Source organism: Natator depressus, chromosome 9 (genome assembly GCF_965152275.1).
Source record: "Natator depressus isolate rNatDep1 chromosome 9, rNatDep2.hap1, whole genome shotgun sequence".
NCBI lineage: Eukaryota > Metazoa > Chordata > Testudines > Cheloniidae > Natator > Natator depressus.
The window spans coordinates 21,421,398-21,443,284 of NC_134242.1; the positions used below are offsets into that span (position 1 = coordinate 21,421,398).

General features: G+C 41.4%; 1 protein-coding gene across 1 annotated transcript in view; it reads left to right on the forward strand.

The window, feature by feature from the left end:
• Window positions 1-21,887, forward strand: part of PPM1L (protein phosphatase, Mg2+/Mn2+ dependent 1L) — a 185,789-nt gene that overhangs the window by 130,364 nt on the left and 33,538 nt on the right. Inside the window, exon 3 of the mRNA XM_074963638.1 lies at window positions 4,209-4,379. Coding sequence (XP_074819739.1) covers window positions 4,209-4,379 — 171 coding nt within the window. The remainder of the gene's footprint in view (window positions 1-4,208; window positions 4,380-21,887) is intronic.

Genomic DNA, 21,887 nt, shown 5'->3' on the forward strand with positions numbered 1-21,887 from the left:
GAATTCAAGAGTGGCTGGCTTATAGCACTCATACAATATAACTGGGAGTAATTTACATGCTGGAGGCTGTGTGTGAGCAGACCAGGAATGGTGGCTCTCACAGCAAAGCAGTGTAAAAGGTACCCCAGGTTGGAGGATTGAGGGGACACAGCTGTTCATCAGTCCAGATTGTACCTTGGGTAATGTCACAACCACCCGCAGAGAAATTCTGTCTCCTGCACAGATGAGCTTTACACTTACTATTCTGGATCACAGTCTTTGTCCAAAAGCTTTAGACAGTCTTTTAGGTATCTGGGGCCCAGGACCTGGAATACTTGGAAGATGAGGACTGAAACCTTGAACTTGATTTGAAATTCTGTGGGAGGCCAGCGTAGAGAGCAGAGGACAGGATCGATGTGTTTGCAGGAGCCTGTGTTGCTGAGATGATGTGCTACAACATTCTGTACTAATTGGAGTTTCCTAAGTGCTGAAGTCTTCATGCCAAGTTATATCACATTGCTGTAGTGCAGTTGAGAAGCGATGAAGGCAAGAATAACTGAGGTCAGGTCTTTATCTTTCAGGATGGGATGGAGTCTCCTATCCAACTGGAGATGGCCGAAAGTGTTGCTCTTGGATGCTTTGAGAGCTCAGCGTCAGCTAGGAATCAAGAGTACTCTTAGACTATAGACTGAATTGATCAACTGTGAGTGTGTGCCTTCAAACAAAAGAGACTGCACAGTGGCTGCATGCTCTTCAAAATGCTTTCCTCTACCCACCAGCGTCACCTCTGTTTTGTTCAGGTTCAGCTATCTATGTGGTGAAGGATGGGTAGAACTGTGTATCACCTACATGTTCCTGGCACTTGAGTCCATGTCATCTGACCAGTTCACTTAGTGGTTGCATGTAGTTGTTGGTTTTGGTCTATTAAGACACTCTCTTAATTTATTAAATGGCAAATTCAGATCCACTGCAGGTGCTTTATAGTCCCATCAAAATAATTTTTTAGTCTGATCACAGTTGTACTTATTTTAGTTTTTGAAACCTGTAGAGATTATCTATCAGACGTTTTCATTACTTAATTTTTTTATATCTACCATAGATGTAATATGTAAAGGCTGCAAGATTTGCATATGTTTTTTCTTCTTCTTCTTTAAGAAAAATGTATTGTACATGAGAGATTGAACAGATTTTTTTTCAACAGTGTTTCAATTTCTACTTTAGTCTCCCCTTCAGATTTTGTTTTTAGGTCATCCTATAAGTAGTCTTTCATATGTGCATGTCATCGCTTGTTTAAATAACCAAGTGGTGTCTATCTGCCTTTCTTGGCTTCAGAAGGTTAAAGAACAGTCTAATTATTTCCTGTTAAGTATAATACCTCAGTATGACAGTGGTTTCCTGAGATATGTTTGGAAATATAAATCACATAATTTTTTTCTGTACCTTTCAAAAAATATACCCAGTTTAAGAGTGAATGTTGAAGTATTATGTTATCTTCAGATTATGACATGTCCTGAAATGGCTGATCTCAACTTGGCAAGTTTTGAAGCGGCTGTATAATCATCTTGATGAGAATTATAAATGTACTATGTAATGGATGTATGTTGTAAGGAGGGTTTTCTGGACAAAGTTCTGTTATTTGTATCCTTTATTTTAGAATTGTCTCAGTAGGATAATACAAAAATATCCTTATAGAAAGCATAAACTATTTGCAAGGAAGAGTTAAATGTAAATGCCTGAACTTGACACCAAGATAGGGAGAGGCTAATTACTTTATGGTGTATCTTTTGGCTTTCCAGTGCTGTGAGAAAATGACTATTAAAATCTAGCATTAAGTATGTTGTACTCATTTAGTGAGGTCTTTTACATTTTATGGAATAATGTTATTTGTTCTGTACTGCCAGGTTGCAGACAAATTGAACACAACTACAATGATATTTTAAGGTGTAATTTAATCACCAATTGACTTAAGGGTACTAACTATAAACCTGGGAAGTGTGTATGTGCAGAACTAAAGAGGTAACTTCTGATCAGTCTCGGGCCTGAAATAGTTCATTTTTTAAAATCTTTTTTGATACTAGCAGGGAAGCCCAAGCACTCAGCAATGGCCTTTGCCACATCTTTCCTTTCCAGCCGTGTTGGTATGACAGGAGCAAAAATCACATGCCTAGAGAGGAGAAGGCTTTTCTGTTTGAGTGGTGTTCGTGAAAGGTTCCAGCACTGGAAAAGAGAAAGCTATCCTGTATCTCCCCACAGAAGACAGTATTAGAGCAACCTTCCCCCACACTGACTCAACAAAGTATCTCATCCTTCATCTGAAGGAGCCAGTTAAATTTTAGCTCATCCCCCCTAATTTGGTACAACCATGCTACCATGTGTTAATATGCTTCTTTCGGGCATTGACTGGGCATAGTGTAGTATTCTTTTATGTTTTTTGTTGTATAGCGTTCCTGGGTGCTTCTACTACCTTCTTTCCCAGAGCTAAGTGCATTTTAACAGTGGGAAAAGCAATTGCTTTGTATGATTTGAAGGGTGATTTAAGTTCACATAAGACACTACTTACTCATTGTGTGATGTAATATTTTAAGTGTGTGTGCATGCACGTACATACATTAGCAAATTTAGCTATGGTTGTAAATGACTGGTCAAGCATGGGTAATCGTAACTGAATTACTGAAACCAAATGTTGCACCATAAACTTCCTGGTGATTAATTTAAATATGCCTCAACTAGAGATGAATCCAGTCACTTCGGTGTATCTCTAATTCACTACAATTCTCTAGGGGGCATAGTCATTCCATCAATGAATGTGTGTAACTCCCAGTTACACTAATGGAAGTGAAAAGTACATAGGAAAGTGTTATAATTAATTTATTGTATTCAGACTAGTCTTTGTGCAAGGTGTATCATTCAAATACAGTGTCTTCAGGCTCTGATTATGGCTGAGTCATAGGAGGTCCATGGTTAAGGTTGAAATTTGCCATTTATTGATTGATTTGATTGTATTACTGTAGCACCTAGGAGCTCCAGCCACATTATATCAGGTACTGTACAAACACACAAGAAAAAAAAGTTGGTCTAGGAACTAAATCTATGTGTATAGATAATATAGGCCACTAGCTTTTGGAAGGAGCATGCCAAATTACGTGATTTAGAAATCCACATTAATACGGTGTGGCTCTGTGTCACCCTCTGGTGGCTAGAGTACATACAAAGATTTATGATTGCTGCTGCAGACATGCTGATAGACCCGGTTCTGTAGTTCAGGTAGTAGAGACTCATGCTTTTACTTCCCAAGTTCCCAGGTTCACTCCCTGCAGGTTACCCAAATAGCAGACGTTAAAAATTGTTATAATCTAATCCACGTTTGATGGCCCTTATAGGTGATTAGTTTGGTGGGTCCCAATTCCAGCCCCTGTGGGTATGTCTACACGGCAAAGAAAAATCTGTGGCTGGCCCATGCCAGCTGACTTGGGGTTGCGAGGCTCAGGCTACAGGGCTGTTTCATTGCTGTGTAGGTTTCTGGGCTTGGGCTGGAGCCCGAACTCTGGGCCCTCCCACCTCATTGGGTCCTTGAGCCCAGGCGCCAGCCCGAATCCAAGAGGATTCATAGCAATGAATCAGCCCTGGAAGCCCTCGTCGGCTGGCACAGGCCAGACATCGGTTCTTCTTTGGTGTGTAGACATGCCTTATGCTACAAACTCATCGTTGTGCTTTGCACAAGATTTTAAGTTCTTTGAATCAGAGACTGTCTCTTACTATGTATGTAGTGCCTAGCACCGTGGAATCCTGATCTCAGTTGGATTCTCAAGCCACAGCTGCTGTAGCAGGGACCAAAATAACATTTCTCACAATAAATTTGTGAAAGTTAGCAACAGTAGTGTTCGCTTTCACATTAGGAGTTTGCAGGGGGAGCTCAAAAATCAGACGACAGACCAAAAACCATGATTTAATATTTAACATTAAAAACACCACAATTTTTAGGGGCCTGATTCATGGTTTTGGCACTTTAGGGGGATGGCAGTGTTAAGTGTGAATGTTATCTTAAGTAATTTCCTTTTTTTAATAAAAAGTGTTTGCAGTGTGAAGAAATATATTGGAGGAACATTAACTCTTAAATTTAAAAAGAATTTGTGTATGGGGGGGAGGGTAGGAGGAATGTGGATAAAGCTGTCCAGAAGAAGTTGCACTAAGAGCTAATTGACGCATTTGGTTCTTTTCTGTATAGTCAGCAGCAGACTATGTGAAGTCCCGCCTGCCTGAAGTCCTGAAACAACATCTTCAAGACTATGAGAAAGACAAAGAAAACAGTGTGTTGTCTTACCAAACCATCCTGGAACAGCAAATTCTGTCAATTGACCGAGAAATGCTGGAAAAATTGACTGTATCCTATGATGAAGCAGGTATATTCATTTTTCTTTCTATGTTGCAACTAATGGAAAAAATGGGTCAGCTTTCCTTCAGTCTTGAAATTCCTTTAAGTTGCTAGTGGTTGTGTTGGAAAATTTAAACTTTGGCCTCAAAGTTATGAAATGACTCAGTAACACATTTCTTCTACTAAAATCAAGGAAATGCTCCAATTCAAGGATTGAATACCACATAGCTGGAAGAACAGCTATTTTGCTAATGATGGTTTTGTCCTTTTTAACATACTGTTGGTGGTGGTTGATCTACTCTTACTTTTGGTGGTGGTTGATCTACTCTTACTTTTGTAATGTATCTTCAAATTTTGCTACCTTGTAGCGAAGTTCAAATCAGTCTACCTGTGCTGCCTTCTGCAGTAATAGTGCAACTGTTCCTGAACTGTAAGCCCCAAAATTGACATTGGTACTGTTGTTTGCTTATTATTAATAATAATTATTATTATTATATTTTATTTATTTTATATTACCAGAAATGTGCTAAGCATTTTCCTAAACAAAACAGAAAGGCGTGGATCCTGTCCTGAGGACAGCATAGTCTAAATTTTAGATGTGGCATGACAAGGGAGGGTAGCCAAGAGTAGAGAGGTGATGAGGTGACGGAAGACATGAGTTTATAGCAATGCAATCGTATGGTTCTTCAGTTTTGGCATTTGCACATCTTGATAGTTCAAACAGGGTTTCTTTATTGTTTATTTTTTAATGTTTGTTATTATTTACTAGCTTCTTGTCTTAATCCAGTTGGTAAGGCACTCCATTTTCTAAGTCCTTGATGCAGTCTTCAGATACAACATTTCTCAAACTGGGGTCCGTGGACCCCTGGGCGTACCTGCAAGGCTACTCCAGAGGGTCCGTTGGGTCCACTGGTCCCCCCCAAATCCTCCCCCTTCCTCCCAGTGCTTCCTGCACATCAGGGAACAGCTGTTCTGTGGTGTGCAGGAGGTGCTGGGAGAGAGGGGGAGGAGTGGGGACAGGGCGCGCTCCGGGGAGGGGTGGAAAGAGGCAGGAAAGAGGAGGGGCAGGGGTGGGCCTTGGGCAAAGGCATGGAGTGGGGGTGGGGCCTGGGGCTGAGCTGGGGGGCGGGGTTTGGAGTCCACGAAAAAATTTAAATCAAAATGCGGGTCCTCGGGTTGCTAAAGTTTGAGAACTGCGGTTCTAGTACATTCCCATCTTGGGAAACTGGGTACAGCATTTACATGCTGATACACAGAAGCTGACTTTCAAAAATAGCCATCAATGTGCACCACGTATCATGTACCAGGGAGCCCTACCATCTGGAACCCTAACCTTTACCCTCTGAAACCATGATTCTAGTCCAGGGAGTTGAGGTTATGTCCTGAGGATATTATCTGAGTTTAAAGGAACGTTTTATATCCAGTCCTCTTATCTCCCAGTTTTTCTTATCAGAACTATCTATTATCTTTTTTGTAAGCTATCCATCTTATTTAACTCCACTTGTTTCAACAGTTATTAACTGATATAGTTTGACATCATTAATGATGCTACTGCGCAAGCAAGGAATCAGATAAAAGGGGACCTTATTTGTTTCAGTATTAAAATAGTTGGTACGTATCTACCGATATACAAATATTTTAAGAGCCTGATCCTAGAGCTGAATCTATAAGGATGGACCCTTGCACCAGTGCAGAGCCCTGTTGATATTATTGGGACTCTGCCTGGATATAAGGATCTACCAATAATGATGCAGTTGCAGAATTAAGAACATTGCATGCATTTTTGTGTATATTACAATTTTGTGTTGCAGATTTTGTGTGGACTCGTTTCATTCAACACGTGTGTGTGTGTATGTTAAAAATATACCATATATTTCTACAAACCCAAATGTGTTTTGGTGGCATCGTTAGTAAATAATACATCATGTAAAAATAACATAACCTTAATAACTCTTTACTACTTCCATAATACTAATCAAGAATGTTTATGCAGAATAATTTAAATGCTAAACAAAATACATTAATGAAAACTGCTTTTATAGATGCCATTAAAATGCAGTCTGTTAGTCATTGAAGAAATAGCAAATTTCCTGAACATATTTTTCCTCCATCTTCATTTCAGTGAGGAAATGTGTAGTTTGCACACTTTCACCAGGGTTGTGTACTACAATTTTTAATACCCGTTTTGTTTTTTAAAAAGCACAGATATAGACGATTCACACAAAAATATCCTTGCCTGCAGCAACTTGCCATCCTTTATGAACAAAGCTATTTAACATATATTCTATATTGTTACTTTTGTATCACGTCAGTAAGAAAATACTGTTTAGGCTTTTCAGTTTTTTTTAGCTGTCTTAGTTTAGATGGACATAATTGGGGAAATTAATTAGGATTTTTTTTATTTCCAGGGCTTCTTGAATATTTGGTCCTTGCTGCTACTGTAGGAGGTTTAATTAGTATATGAATTATTATAAATAAAATGTGGATGTCTTATATCAGGCTGCAGTAGGAATTTGGTGATATTCACAAGTTCAGTGTTAACCAATAGCTAGTCACAGTTTTAGGGTTCTGTTATTCATATGTTCTTGATTCAACGTTACCCTGCTTCTGCTGACTTTAATCCCTTTATTCTCCTCTACCAGATGTACTATCTATCTATTTCAACATAAATAATTTCATGTCCATTATGACAGGGCTACCTAAACCCATTTGTTGGTATTTCTTCCATAGCCTGATAGAGTAGCCAGTGAAGCAATAGAACCACAAACTCAGGAGGTGCTAGCTGCCCAAAAACCTCTGCAGTAAATGTTTTGTCACACAGGTAGTGATGAGGCGATTCTAGCACATGATAATGCAGAAGAAATTTTTAGAGAAAACACATTAAAATAACCCCAGAAGTTACTGGAGAAGGACTCTTCATAGTGTGAGAGAGAATTCTTAATGAGCAGCTTCTGAACTTCCACCCCGATTCCTAGATTGTTTTCCTCTCTCCTTCCATTGTAGGTCCCTTGTCTGTCTAAAGTATATGGTTTCTGTTGCGAATGTGTGTTGCTCAGACATTATGGTAACACCCCTGCAAGATTGGGAAAGTACTATTATTCCTCATTTTACAGATTGTATCTCTGTCCCTAAGTGACTTGCGCAAAGTCACACAGGAACCCTGTGGCAGAGATCCAGGCAAGCGCCCCACTGGACCATCCTTCCTTTCAGTATCTAGTCCTCTTATGTCTAGTCTCTCACAAAAAAGAATAGTTGGGAAGAAGTGGCTACATCTATCAACAGCACCAGACTAGATTAGAAGATAATAGAAAATTTGAAGAACATAGTCCTGACTTTCTAACTGTAAATCTTTTTAGAATAATTTCTAAACCCCTCTTTCCCATTTGTTAGAGGAGACCCTTAACCATACTCCAGAAAAGAGACCTGAACTCTTGAATCCCAACTGGAACAGAATTTCAGGGGAAGGAGGGAAGGAATCATTAATCTTTTAATTTCATCCTTCCTGTGGAAAGATTAGCATGAATGCTAAATGTAGAGATTGAAACACATTTTTCCCCAGTATTTAAATGTAGGCCTTACCACCATCAACCCAATTCTTGGCAGGTGTCAACCAATTCATCTTTTCATTTTGCAGAGCTCATTGTTTGCTCATATGAGTAAAGAAGGGTGTAGTTGGTGCAAACAAATGCCAGATGCATTTGTAGAGGCATTGTGAAAACGTCACACAACGTTTTTGGTAAATTCGAGAAACGTTGATTACATCGCAATAAGAAACTTGAATGGCTCCTAGCTTTTCTAGTTTTTCCTTCACCATCCATCATGCGTTAGTTCAGATATTTGTAACTTCTTTTTTGCATGCACATCAGTGTACTGGGATATAATTTACTGGAAAATATGCTAACTCCATATAGGCAAGTCCATAATTGATTTTGACCCAGTAATAATCTTCCTGAATAATCTCCTAATAATTACTATCATCCGAGGTTCTCTTCCTTAAATCAGCTTTGGAAAACCAAATACGCAGTAGTGTCACATTTGAATTATTTTTCTTACAACGTTGTACTTACGCTTTAGTAGCCAGATTTATTTACTTCATCTGCTTTGTTTATACTCTTGCCTACTGATTCTTTTTAACTACTTTGATCTCAGAAACTCTCAATTACCATACCATTTGCAGATTATACATACTGTGTACTAAAAAGATATTTAGGTTCTTGAAGGGCAAAGTACTTAACATGAACAGCAAAGGATTTAATTTTTTTTAATTGTGCCTTTAATTCTGCTTTTGTTCTATTTTAAAAATATCTGAAAGGCCAAGTTTGGTCTTCCCTGGTGTCTCTGGACAAGCTTGGATATCTCAGGATGTGTATTATGAGGTCTTAACAGGGACTTCCATTATCCAGAATGTTAATTACTTGTTGATATTAAACAGTTTATAGGATTGGTATCTTTGTTTTTTGTTATAGTCATCTATTTTTAGTCACTTTGATTCATAGAGATTTGTTAGGAAGAAAAAAGTAGTTGAGAAAACTGACAATTCTTGTTGAATGGATGAGAAAGAAAACATTATTTTCCTTTATTGAAAAATACACGTTTGTGCAATGGAAACCACTTAGTGCAAATATTTGGGGATTTAAATGCTGAAATGAAGCAATTGTGCAGAGTAACTATAAACATAATTAAATTAGAAAAGTCTCTCAACATATAATACATTTTAAAAATAATACCTAGAGCAACACAATGTAAACCAAGAGCCAATATTTAGAACCGTAATCAGGAAGAAATACCTCTAATTGTAAAAACGTTGAGCTGGAGCTAGCTTAGCATTCTAATCAAGTCACTTGTTTACTACAAAAGAAGTAAATGATGCTACCTGTTCCTGAAGTGAGGTCTGATTACAAGTACAGTGCAAAATGTGTATACTTAAAAATAATTGCTGCAGTTGTTCACAATTCCAAGTCCTTCAGCTATTCAGTGATACAGCAATTGTATTGGAAGCATCACCTTCTTCCGTTGTGTATAAAAAAAACCAACTGCAGTATTTTTGCCAGACACCTTTTAACGTAATAAGAAGGTCAAACCATTTCCAGTATATATGGAATGCAGGAACGGGGCGACGAAAAACACAGTAATTTAAAATAGAACAGATTGTTATAATATCACTTAAAAGTACACTTTTACACCAGCAGGAGAGTATGCTGGATGTCAGCAAAATGTATCTTGTGGCTGACGCTTCAGTGCTTAACATCTGTAATCACAATCAGCTGGGGTTCTATTAAGTGTCAGCCAGAGATATTGAAAAGTTACAAAATATGAAGTACCTGATACACTGAAACTTCATTTTGGAAATTGGCTTTAACAAGGCTCTACCCTTAATGGTATTGCACTCATACAAAGACAAAAAGGTAGATAAGCATCTAAATTATTACTTTATGTGGAATAAATAAATGTTGGTCGTCGTTCTTATGTTGAGAGCAATTTTATCAGCCATCTCTGAGGTTAAACTGGACTAATGTGGAGCTTCTGCCTGCTGCTCAGAAGCAAGTACATTTCAGGCTCCACTTCCCTTTACAATAGTCCAGTAAACTCCTTGGAGGAGAAGTACATGGATAGCTGCACTCTGATGGCATAGTTATAGATGTCTTAAAATAACCCTCAGATAGATGGTTTTAAATATCTGTTTATATTAACTATTACTTCCCTCCTATGACTTCCAATATTTTGCTCCTTGCAGAATTCAAATCTTTTTAAACAACAAATTGTTAGATGCTAAGTACAACTGTATTTGGAAAAGATCCTGCTAAGGTTTATCGTACAATTTTGCTTGTTAATTTTGCCTTTTTGCCATAGCGTGCTATATTAATAATTTGCAGCTTCAGCGGAGTCAATGTTCCTAATGCCTCTCCTTGTAAGTCTTTCCCTGTAGAAAATCAGTACATCAAAGCCAGCATATAAAATGAGATCATCTAAAAATAGTCGTATAGTCATGTGTTGACAAGCTTTTTTAGTGAAGTTTAACTAAGAAAGCTTCACAAAATGAAACCAGGCCAAATGTGACAGATGGGTTCAAATCGTCTCATAATCTTTAAATCCCTTAGTGTAAAAATGGTATTCTTGACTAGCTAAGGTTCGGTTAATTTTGTTCAAGGGTACTTTTTTCCTTTGGAGCCTTATTGAATGATGATCCTCTTTCTTATATTTACTACATTTATAAATGTCTGGGACAGTTAATATCTATTCTGTACAAATAAAAGATTAGGATATTTCTAAGACATCATGGCACTGAATTTTTGAGTATATTTTCAGAAACTAGTCAAAGACCGATAGGGGATTCTTGTAATATCCCCCCTCCAGCTGCCCAAACCTATGAGGTTAGCTTAAAAAAAACTGATGACCTGTACCCTGAAGGCTTTTGGAACTTCAGTATGTTGTCTATCATTCTATGGTACTCCAGATACTCAATTTCTCCCTGCCATCAAGTGACAACAGAAAACATTGAAACTTAGGTGATGTAATTACCCCCTACAAAATGTGCCAGCCAGACCAGATCTCACTTGTGGTTTTTAAATCTCTGGTAGGTAAAAGGCATCTCTGTAGCAAGCACTTTGGAATGGGATCACTTGAGGTCTGAGGGAGCTGGCAATCTTAAAGCCTGATGGCTGCTAGTGTGCATGTATGCTCTGCGCTTTCAAAGATAATTGGAAATATTATAACTGTTTGAGGAAATAGCTAGATTGTTAGTGTGCTGAGGCAGCTGGTTATTTTTATAGTCATTGATGGCTTCACTGTTACCTTGTCTGCCCCATTCCTCCCTCCCCATTTGTTTGGGTTATCCACCTATTTCATCATATGCCAAGATTTTAAGTACTTTTTCTATTATATGTTTGAACAGTGTTTAGCACACAGGGGTCCTGATCACTGATTGGGACGGCAAGGTGCTACCACAAAACAAATAATAATAAGGCGGAGTTACCTCTCAGTCCACACACCTGAAGCACATTACTGCAGAAAGGTGATTGCTGCATCTCCACATTTCTACAAACCACTTTCTGCGTGTTTATCTGAACTGATACCCTATCTGAGGTAACTTTATCTTATTTCAGCTGCTGACACTGTTAGCCTGCAAGCCAGCTGCTCTCCTACACAGAGTTCTTTGCTTTGAAAATTGTGCTTTTTAGTCTATTTGCTCACCTTTTTCCTTTCTAATCCCCTTTCAATATGGTTAGCTAAATGAAACCAATCACATCTGAGATTTATTTTCTCACTGAGCATTTGTACACTAGCAACTCAGGTCCCTAGCTGTCCAAAAACTCTGATCTTAGGAACAAAAGTTACTTTCAACTGAGGAACAACACAGGATGTGTCTATGCTGCAATCAGATCTATGACTGCAGCATGTGCAGGCATACCCTAGCTAGCTTTGATCTAGCGAGCTCAAATAACAGTAGCAGTGAAGCCTTGGCAGCATGGCCTGTACAAGCACCCCCAAGGATACTGGGTATGTCCTTGAGTGGCTAGCCCGCGTTGACACCTTTACTGCTACTGTAAATGGAGCTAGCTAGATTAAAGCCGGCCCATACTATATCTACATGTGCTGCGGTCACCCTTCTGATTGCAATGGAGACGTACCCTCAGCGTTTAGTATCGTAGTATGCCTTATACTACCTGTATATGAAATGGGGCTCTTTACACCATGGCTAATTCGGTCTCATCAGTGCATTCTCTCCGCATTAAGAGTCACACAACGCCTCAAAGCATCATAGTCTCTACCCGATCCATGCAGGATTAGATGATGAATAGCCCTTGTCAGGTGGATTCTCCTTACCCAATCCGGTGCTGGTTAAGCTGCATACCTTATGTAAGATTGTTTTAGGACTCAACATTCTGTAAACTACATTCAAGCCCAAATTTAGAATTACTGGATTTCCCTCAAACTTTAGGATTGGAGACTGATGGCAGTCTGCCTGGATCCAAGGGCATGCACAGGGATTTAAATGTGACTACTTTTGGAAGGGCACCTTAAACACCAGACCCCCCCACCTAAGGCCCCCGGACCCCACTGCCTCCCCCACCCATTGTCCTGAGCTCCCTTCTCTGTACCGCAGGTGGGCTCCAAACATTTCCAGAGGCTGCAGATGAGGAAGGCAGGCTTTCCCGTACCCCCTCTGGCAGAGCTGTGCAGCTAGCCTGGCTTCCCTGCTCCAGGCTCCCTCCAGTGGGGCTCGGCGGGAGTGCTAGCTGCAGTGCCTTTCCCAGGAGCGTTCAGTGGCGCTCAGCCAGACTCCCACCCTGGAAGAAAGAGAGGAGGACAGGCTCAGGGGTGGTAATCCTGGCAGGGGGGCCTGGGCAAAAGCTAGAGACAGTGGCGGAGATGATTATTGGGGTGGTAGGGGGCATGCCCCTGCCTGGATCCAATGCCTTGGGTCCTTGAGAAGCCACTACATTCTGACTGAAATACAGAGAGGCAAAAACATCAAAGAGTAAATGTCTGTCTCACAACCTCACATTACAACCTGGTAATGTGGTTGCTCTTGGAAGAGGGTCTGGGGCCTGGCAGTGTGGCTAGCCCTCTTCCATTTACAGAGCTCCAGTGCGGTCAGATCAATCTGGTTCCGCTCGGACAAATTGACTATAGTAACTTATGCAAACAAGGAGAAAAATTGAAGCAGGGGCATGAAAATGAAAGTATGAGGTGTATTTATTTTTGTGTTGTATGCAACATCTGTGACTGCTGGTAGCAAATATCTCCAATGGCTGGAGATGGGACAGTAGATAGGGAGGTCTCTGAGTTACTACAGAAACAGTGGAGCACCCACAGAGACAGCACCCGAAGAAGAATTCTTTCCCAAGTGTCTGGCTGGTGGGTCTCGCTGACATGTTCAGGGTCTAAGTCATTGCCATATTTGGGGTGGGAAGGAATTTTCCCCCAGGTCAGATTGGCAGAGACCCTGGGGTTTTTCACCTTCATCTGCAGTGTGGGGCATGGGTCACTTGCTGGTTTAAACTAGAGTAAATGGGGGATTCTCTGTAACTTGAAGTCTTTAAATCTTGATTTGAAGGCTTCAGTAACTCAGCCAGTGGTTATGGGTCTATTACAGGAGTAACCAGGTGAAGTTCTGTGGCCTGCGATGTGCAGAAGCTCAGACTAGATAATCACAATGATCCCTTCTGACCTTAGTCTATGGATGTATGAATAAAGGCCTGGAAGTTTTTTATTTGTAATAAAGTTGGGAGGTTTTCTGCTTGCTTTTTATCTCTTTAATATAAGGGATCTAAATGTTGATCTTCTCTGGTTGTTCTTTTGCTTGAGGCCTTGAAGGTGGGGTCAGAATCTTGATACACGTAACTTGTGAACCCTACAGTTTAACTGAAGGAGTGGAATTGTTGAACGAATAACAGACAACATTTCTTCAAAATGGATGTTAGTCATTGACGTTAAGGGAACCAAAAAGATTGAGTCTGACTTATAATCCTTTCACCTCTCAAACGCAAAGCTTTCAGGTTGTTGTGATTCTATAATTTCACTAGTTCTCCAGTCTCTATAATCTTTCAAGGTAGAGAAGACTTGAATGTTTTATGGGTTAAAAACAAAAAACAAAACAAAAAACCCCAAGCAATGTATTTTTTTTTCTTTTGATAAAAACCTGGAGGGTGTCGTTCCACATAGTGGTGCCCAAACTTTTCCTGTTGCGCCCCTCCTTACCAGTAATTGAATCTGTTCGCACCTCCCCACCTTCGTTACTGCACAGTTGGTTCAGCAGAGGAGCTTGGGCTGAAGGCGAAGCTTGGGGCTGAACTGGGGCTGGGGGAGGAGCTGGTGCTAGAGGCAGGAGATGGAGTGGAGCTGTGGCTGGGGCCAGAGCAGGAGGCAGAGTGGAGCAGGGCTGGGAGCCATGTGGGGCTGGGTGCTGCCCTCTCCCTGTGGGGACCGACCTGAGCCCTGCCGCACATGCCCCCCAAACATTTCTCTGCACCCTGTGAGGCGGGGTGTCACACACTTTGGGGATCACTGTTTTACATCATAAAGAAGCAAACTTACACATAATGAAAAAGCACAAGCCCAATTTTTTCCCCTGTTTCAGGTTACTTTTAATTAACTGTTGAGGTGTCTGACTTCAGAAATAACACTTGTGGACGCATGCAGAGCATGTTGTTTTGCACTGCTTATCTTAATATTATTTCAGGCAGTGGTGGTATAGGAAGAGGTCAATTTGCTGGAAATTCCAGATTGGAAGAAAGAATTCCCACTCCAGGCTTTTGATAGAAAGCCATCCATCTGTGGTTTGGAGATCCTTTTTTGCCTGGTGACTGATTTGGACAATGATGCCTGGAGATCTCTAGTGAACTATGAAGTGGGGTGTGGAAAGTTTGTTCTGCCTAGAAACTTGAGAGACCATTTAGAATTAGAGTTCCTTCTGTATGAGAAGTTCTTCTGCAGCAGAATGGACAAAAATTGGTGCCAGTATAAACAGAATGCTGAAGTAGGATGCAGCAGCATAGAATCACCACTGGATATGCCTTTGTAACACTCTGCCTTCCCTTCCTTCCACCCTGATCAGTGGTACTCCACTGCACTGCGGTATTGAAGGACTTTGCCACTGCTTAGGACTTCATACTGTCATGCAGCAGACTTAAAATCTAGGCTGCCTCTGAAAACATTTTAATGCTAGTGCCAGTACGTGAAAAAGCACACTGCAAGATATATACATGTATATGTTTGTGCCGCCCATCTGTAGGGATTACTCTGCTTGCACTCATAATCCCTGTTTTATGTGCATGCAGCATTTCATGCCAAGTTAAATCGCTGGATGCATGTTTGCCCCCACCCCCATTTGGAATCCATCTTGGATTGCACATGGATGGGGAAAGAAGAGAGGTAGAGGGTGCAGGAAAAATGGAGGTTCCTTCAAAGTCCACGTTACAGCACATAACATAACATCCCCCATCAAAGTTGAGAGACTGGCCATAAACAGGGAAAGCCACACCCCTTATGCTGTAATATCTCCCATAACATCAACATATAATTGGTGGCCCCCATATAGAATGTGGGGTAAACAATGAGGTGGCAAAATTTGCAGATGATACAAACCTACACAAGATAGTTAAGTCCAAAGCAGACCGTGAAGAGTTACAAAGGTATCGTTGGTGGTCCACCAGTTCCTTGGTGTCAACATCTGGCCATCTGGCAGCATACTAGTAGGCAGATTTCTTGGATGGCATCTCTGCTCAGGTGCTGTGAAAACACAGTAGAAATGTAGCCAGGTGCATGCAATGCGGGGGTTAAACACTACAGAAACTGGAAGGTGCTTTTGGTGCACAAGAAGGGAGTAGATTGGGGGCAAGCAAACTTTTTGGCTTGAGGGCAGCATCGGGTTTTGGAAATTGTGTGGAGGGCTGGTTAGGGGAGGCTGTGCCTCTTATCCTCCCACCGCTTCTCACCCCCTGACGCGCCCCCCTCCAGGACTCCTGCCCCATCCAACCCCCCCGTTCCCTGATGGCCCCCCATTCCCTGCCCCATTCCCCCCCCCGCCACTCCCTGTCCCCTGACCGTGCCCGGAACCCCCACCCCTGACTGCCCCCCACCGCCCCATCCAACCCCTCCTCTTATTCCTGACTGCCCCCCGGGACCCCTGCCCCATCCAACCACCCCTTCTCCCTGACCGCCCCTGGAACCCGTGCCCCTGACTGCCCCCCGCTGCCCCATCCAACCCGCCCTCTCCTTCCTGACTGCCCCCCCGGGACCCCTTCCCCATCCAACCACCCCTTCTCCCTGTCCACTGACTGCCCCCTGCTCCCCCATCCAACCCCCCCTCTTTCCCTGACTGCCCTCCCGGGACCCCTGCCCCCATTCAACACCCCTGTTCCCTGCCCTCTGACTGCCCGAACACCTATCCACACCCCCGCCCGCAACCACCCCCCGAACTCCCCTGTCCTCTATCCAATCTGCCCGCTCCCTGCCCCCTTACCGCACTGCCTGGAGCACTGGTGGCTGACGGCGCTACAGCCACACCGCCCAGCCGGAGCCAGCCATGCAACTGTACAGCACAGAGCACCGGGTCAGGCCAGGCTCTGCAGCTGTGCTGCCCCAGGAGCTTGCAGCCCCACCGCCCAGAGCATTGCACTGGCGGTGCAGTGAGCTGAAGCTGCAGGGGAGGGGCTGGGCCAGGAGCTCAGGGGCCGGGCAGGAGGGTCCCGCGGGCCGGATGTGGCCAATGGGCTGTAGTTTCCCCACCTCTGGAGTAGGTAGAGGGTAAGAAAATATGGTCCATATAGAATTGCGGGAAGGCATTGGAGGACTCTCAGAACTTGTGCTTCATTAGCCTCTGTCCTCAGTGGAAAGTAGGCAGGTTACTAGCCTGGGTTAAAGTGGAACCTGGGCTCAAACCTATATGACCTGCCTGGCCAGCTAGCCCAGGTTTAAATCACCACCAAACCCATGTCAGATGTCTTTGTGTGTGGACAGTAGGAGGGTTGGAGACATCACCTGGGTAAGAGTCTGGGTTACTTCTTTAGTGAAGACGTTGCACCCCATAATGCTTTATAGAAATATGCTTATGAATGTAAATATGACCTAAGTGGAATATGTTTTATGCTACATATGTTATGTAACATATCTTTGCAAAGGTTATGTTCTACAGAATGTATTCATCCTATTTGTATACATGTATCATTTTTATATCTGAAGTTATGAGCGTTTGCTCTGTGCTTGTATTTAAAGTGTTTGCTGTAGGAAGCACCTAAGGCAAATCTGGTCAACATAGTGTGAAGGGGTTATTCAAGTAATTGGAAGTACTTGGCTAACAGTGGACCTTGACAGATGCCAATCCACATCTGAGCTTGCCTGGAAACGTTCAAACTAGCATGTGGACACTGGCGTCGGCCTGTAAAGAACTGAGTCATGCAAGGACATGTGACTTGCCCATGTGACTCCAAAACTCCATCTTGTAGCTGTAATTCTACACAGGGGGAGAGAGGAGTTTCCACGCACAAGAGAGACTATATTTCCCCTGGGAAACCTCTCCATTTTGTCTTCAGCTGGCTCAAGAGATAGCCTCGCCACCCCAAACAGAGGCCTGGAAGAAACTGGAACAAAGGACAGTAACTACAGGGGTGTGAGTGACTGCTGGACCCAGACCTAGAAGGAGGCTAGTCTGTCAAAGAAGCTTATTGGAACATCTCTGAGGGTGAGATTTAGCTGCATTTAGTTTCCTACTGTATTAGGCTTAGACTTGCTTGTTTTATTTTATTTTGTTTGGTAATTTACTTTGTTCTGTCAATACTTGGAACCACGTAAATCCTACTTTTTGTATTTAATAAAATCACTTTACTTATTAATTAACACAGAGTAAGTATTAATACCTGGGGGGGGCAAACAGCTGTGTGTATCTCTCTATCAGTGTTATAGATGGCGAACAATTTATGAGTTTACCCTGTATAAGCTTTATACAGAGTTGTCAAGGTTCCTTCCCCACTCTGAACTCTAGGGTACAGATGTGGGGACCTGCATGAAAGACCCCCTAAGCTTATTTTTACCAGCTTAGGTTAAAACTTCCCCAAGGTACAAACTGTTTTACCTTTTGTCTTTGGACCTTATGTTGGACCTTATGCTGCCATCAACAAAGTGTCTAACAAAAACAACAGGGAAAATGCCCACTTGGAAACGTCCCCCCCACAAAATATCCCCCCAAGCACTACCCCCCCTTTCCTGGGGAAGGCTTGATAAAAATCCTCACCAATTTGCATAGGTGAACACAGACCCAAGCCCTTGGATCTTAAGAACAATGAAAAAGCAATCAGGTTCTTAAAAGAGAATTTTAATTAAAGAAAAAGAAAAACTTCTGAAAATCAGGAAGGGAAATACCTTATAGGGTAATCAGATTCAAAACATAGAGAATCCCTCTAGGCAAAACCTTAAGTTACAAAAAGACAGTAGCATCTCCTTCCTTAGAAGTTTTTAAGGTCAGGCTTGACAAAGCCCTGGCTGGGATGATTTGATTGGGGATTGGTCCTGCTTTGAGCAGGGGGTTGGACTAGATGACCTCCTGAGGTCCCTTCCAACCCTGATATTCTGTGATTCTATGACACAAAAACAGGAATATCCATCCCATTCAGCACAACTTATTTTATCAGCCATTTAAACAAAACAGAATCTAACGCATATCTAACTAGATTGCTTACTAACTCTTTCCAGGAGTTCTGACCTGCATTCCTGCTCTGGTCCAGGCAAAAGCATCACACAGACAGAGAGAACCCTTTGTTCCCTCCCACCCACTTTGAAAGTATCTTGTCTCCTCATTGGTCATTTTGGTCACGTGCCAGCGAGGTTGTCTTAGCTTCTTAACCCTTTACAGGTGAAAGGGTTTTTCCTCTGGACAGGAGGGATTTAAAGGTGTTTACCCTTCCCTTTATATTTATGACAAGAGTAAAACTGATTTATTCAGGGATTGGACCCCATTGGGAGCGGGAGACGGGAGCACTTCTTAAGCTGTTTTCAGTTAAGCCTGCAGTTGTGGGAGACGTGGTTCAGACTTGGATCTGTGTTTGCAGCAGGAAAGTGTGTCTGGCTCAAACAAGGCAAGGTACTGAAGTCCCAATCTGGCAGGGAAAACGGGCTCAGAGGTAGTGTAGGCACATCAGGTGCCCACAGTCCCAAAGGGGTTTCTGTGATCCAACCGGTCACAGATGTATCCGTAGTTGGGAGATCAACATGTGCCAGAAACAAGCCTAGATAACCACTTAAAGGTGTTATACTCTTAATCCTCTCTTTTCTGTGTCTTTCCCATATCCTTTATTCTTCTCATTGCACAATGTCCAATGTTAGACCCTGCCTAAAGAGTTTACAATCCATCTTTTCTGTTTGTTTTTTAAACAGACTACTTTGACTACTGAATAAATAATTCTTAAATGCCTACCTACTGTAAAACCCCATTTATATGCTAATAAGTTTTATTTGGTTAGGAGTTAATGCAAGTGATCTTTCACTTAAGTGTCTTTAAGATAGCAGAAGAGCATGACAGTTATTTACAGAGGCCCTCAATTAAATTATCTGCATTCTGATGTATGATTGTGCTACTGATATTTGTTAGTCCTTCATAAAACCTGATTGCCAGAGCCTATGGATAATGCACTTGTAGTAAAAACAGTTTGTCAAATGTAATCTCCAGTCCTGAAGGGGATTTTTGAACAGATGTGTCCTGTTAATGTTAGTGCTGACTGAGCAATCAGATGTTCACAGCATCTATAAACTAGTTGTTATTTATACTTCCCTTGATGGATTTGCTAATTAAATCCCTTAAATTGATTTTAGTACCTACCAGCTGAGACTTTTCTCACAGCTGATGCTTATTAAGGTAGATAGCCCAGAAAATCCAGGTTCATTTTTTGTTTCAGATTAAATATTTTGTGCCTGATTCTCCACTAACTCACAATAGTGTGAATTAAGAGTAACTCCTTGGAACTCAGAGTTACACTGGTATAAACCTGATGCAAATGAGAGAACAAGATCCTTCTTATGTTTTCAACCAATTTTCCCTATTCCACTGACTGCTAGTCTGTTTAATTTTCAGTCTTGATTTGATTGCCAGTCTACTTACTTCAGCTAACTAAAATCAGTTAAACATGTTCTATGTATTATTCCAGCCAGTTACTATAAGTCATAGAACTCTAATTCAATTTTTAGCCTTTGGCACAAGTGACCTGTGGTTGTGTCCAGCCTCCCTGTTCATATAGCTTTATAGCTAAAATCATTTGAAAAGGATATCAAGTTGTCCGTTAGCCTGTTTGCAAGAGGACAGAGCAAATATTGGAATACTGAAGGTCAGGGCTGGCTCTAGGCTATTTTTGCTGTTCTGGGAAATTTATGCAGTTCACAGCAAAACTCACAATCACTAAGCATTTTGCTGCCCTTATACTGCGCAAGGCAGTCTGTTCTGCTTAAAATGTAGACCCTGATTCTGCTGCAGGTCATTGTCTAATTTACTTTTTCAAAGCAAATTAGTGTCACAAATATAAATCTTGAAATATTGTTGGCTTTGAGGTTATAGCATTTACCATTTGTCTGAAAACACTAAAATCTGCAGGTTGTTTTACATTTGGGTTTGGGTTATTTCCATACTTTAATATAGTATTTGGTTTAATGAAATTCTTTAGTTTGTTGGCTGTTTGGTGATATTGCTGTAGCTTTGTACCATGTGCCAGAGCTTTGATTTTTTTTATTTGATGTCTCATATCCATACATGACTGTATTTCTATTTCATGTCTGCATTAAAGCTTAGCAGCTGATAGTCTTCTTGTTGAATCCCAGTTAATATGTTGCCTGAGAAATATTCAACAATGTTTTCATTGATGATTTGAATGGAGAAGATAAAACGTTTCTAAATTACTTGTGAGATCTGGTTTAGTGACCAACCTAATGCCTGAAGAATATGGAATGAATTCCTACCTGTCCTTATTGTGTGTGTGTGTGTGTGTGTGTGTGTGTGTGTGTGTTAAATCAAACGTTCATCTTAAACAGCAATTGTCTTCTCTAGCGGCAGTGTATGGAAAACACTAACAGTGCTAAACTTTTGACAGTGATGCAGCTCCTAGTGGATCAATAGACACAATGAACCTACAATGGTACATCAGCCTTATGAAGGTATTTAATTGAGTCTGGGATCTCTCTCAACAGAAGTCATTGACCACTATCTTCCTGTAAGACCTTCATTAGTTTATGCTTTTTCCTTTAAATTCTGTCCATTCTTCCCTATAGTTAAGTTGCTATGATTCTCACTGAATCACCCTATTTTTTTCATTCTATTCTGTATAGGTTTTTATATCCTACTTATCACTGTAGTATTTGAGTGCCTTCTGATCGTCCTTTAAGGCACATGACTAACATCTGTCACATGTTGTTTGTTCTCTCACCCTCTCTCCAGAGGGAGAAGCTTGTGCAGTGGAGCATCATGTTTTTAAAGTGTTTTTTTGTATGGGAAAAAATATATACCCCTATTGTTATGTGTTTATGTCAGAAAAGGCAAGGTCAAAGAAACATGCCTTGCAATTGAAGCAAAAGGTGGTGAAGTTTGTTGTGGTCCTGAGTTACTGGGGGAGTTCATCCCACAGTCAGACTGCCTCCAGAGAAGATTTGTGCCTTGCACAGACAAGCTTTACTTCTATTGTTGAGAATTCCATTGTGCCAGAGGAGAGTACTTATCAATCATGACCTTCATCTCGGATCTTTAGACAATCTTTTAGATATCCTGGGACTGGGCCATGGGGCGCTTTGAAGATAAGGATTGAGACCTTGGACTTGATTTGAGATTCTGTGGGAAGCTAGTCTAGAAGGCAAATTTGATGTGTTTGCAGTAGCCTGTGTTGCTGAGGAGATGCACTAAATACCTTACAGCCTTATACTGTACATTTTATTCAAACCCCATTTGAGTCTAGAGAGCGACAATATTTTCCTGTGATTGATGGGTAATTAGCTCATTTGATTCCTCTACTATGTTCTGTTTTGACCCAATACAAATGCATCAACTCTGTTCTATCAAGACTTT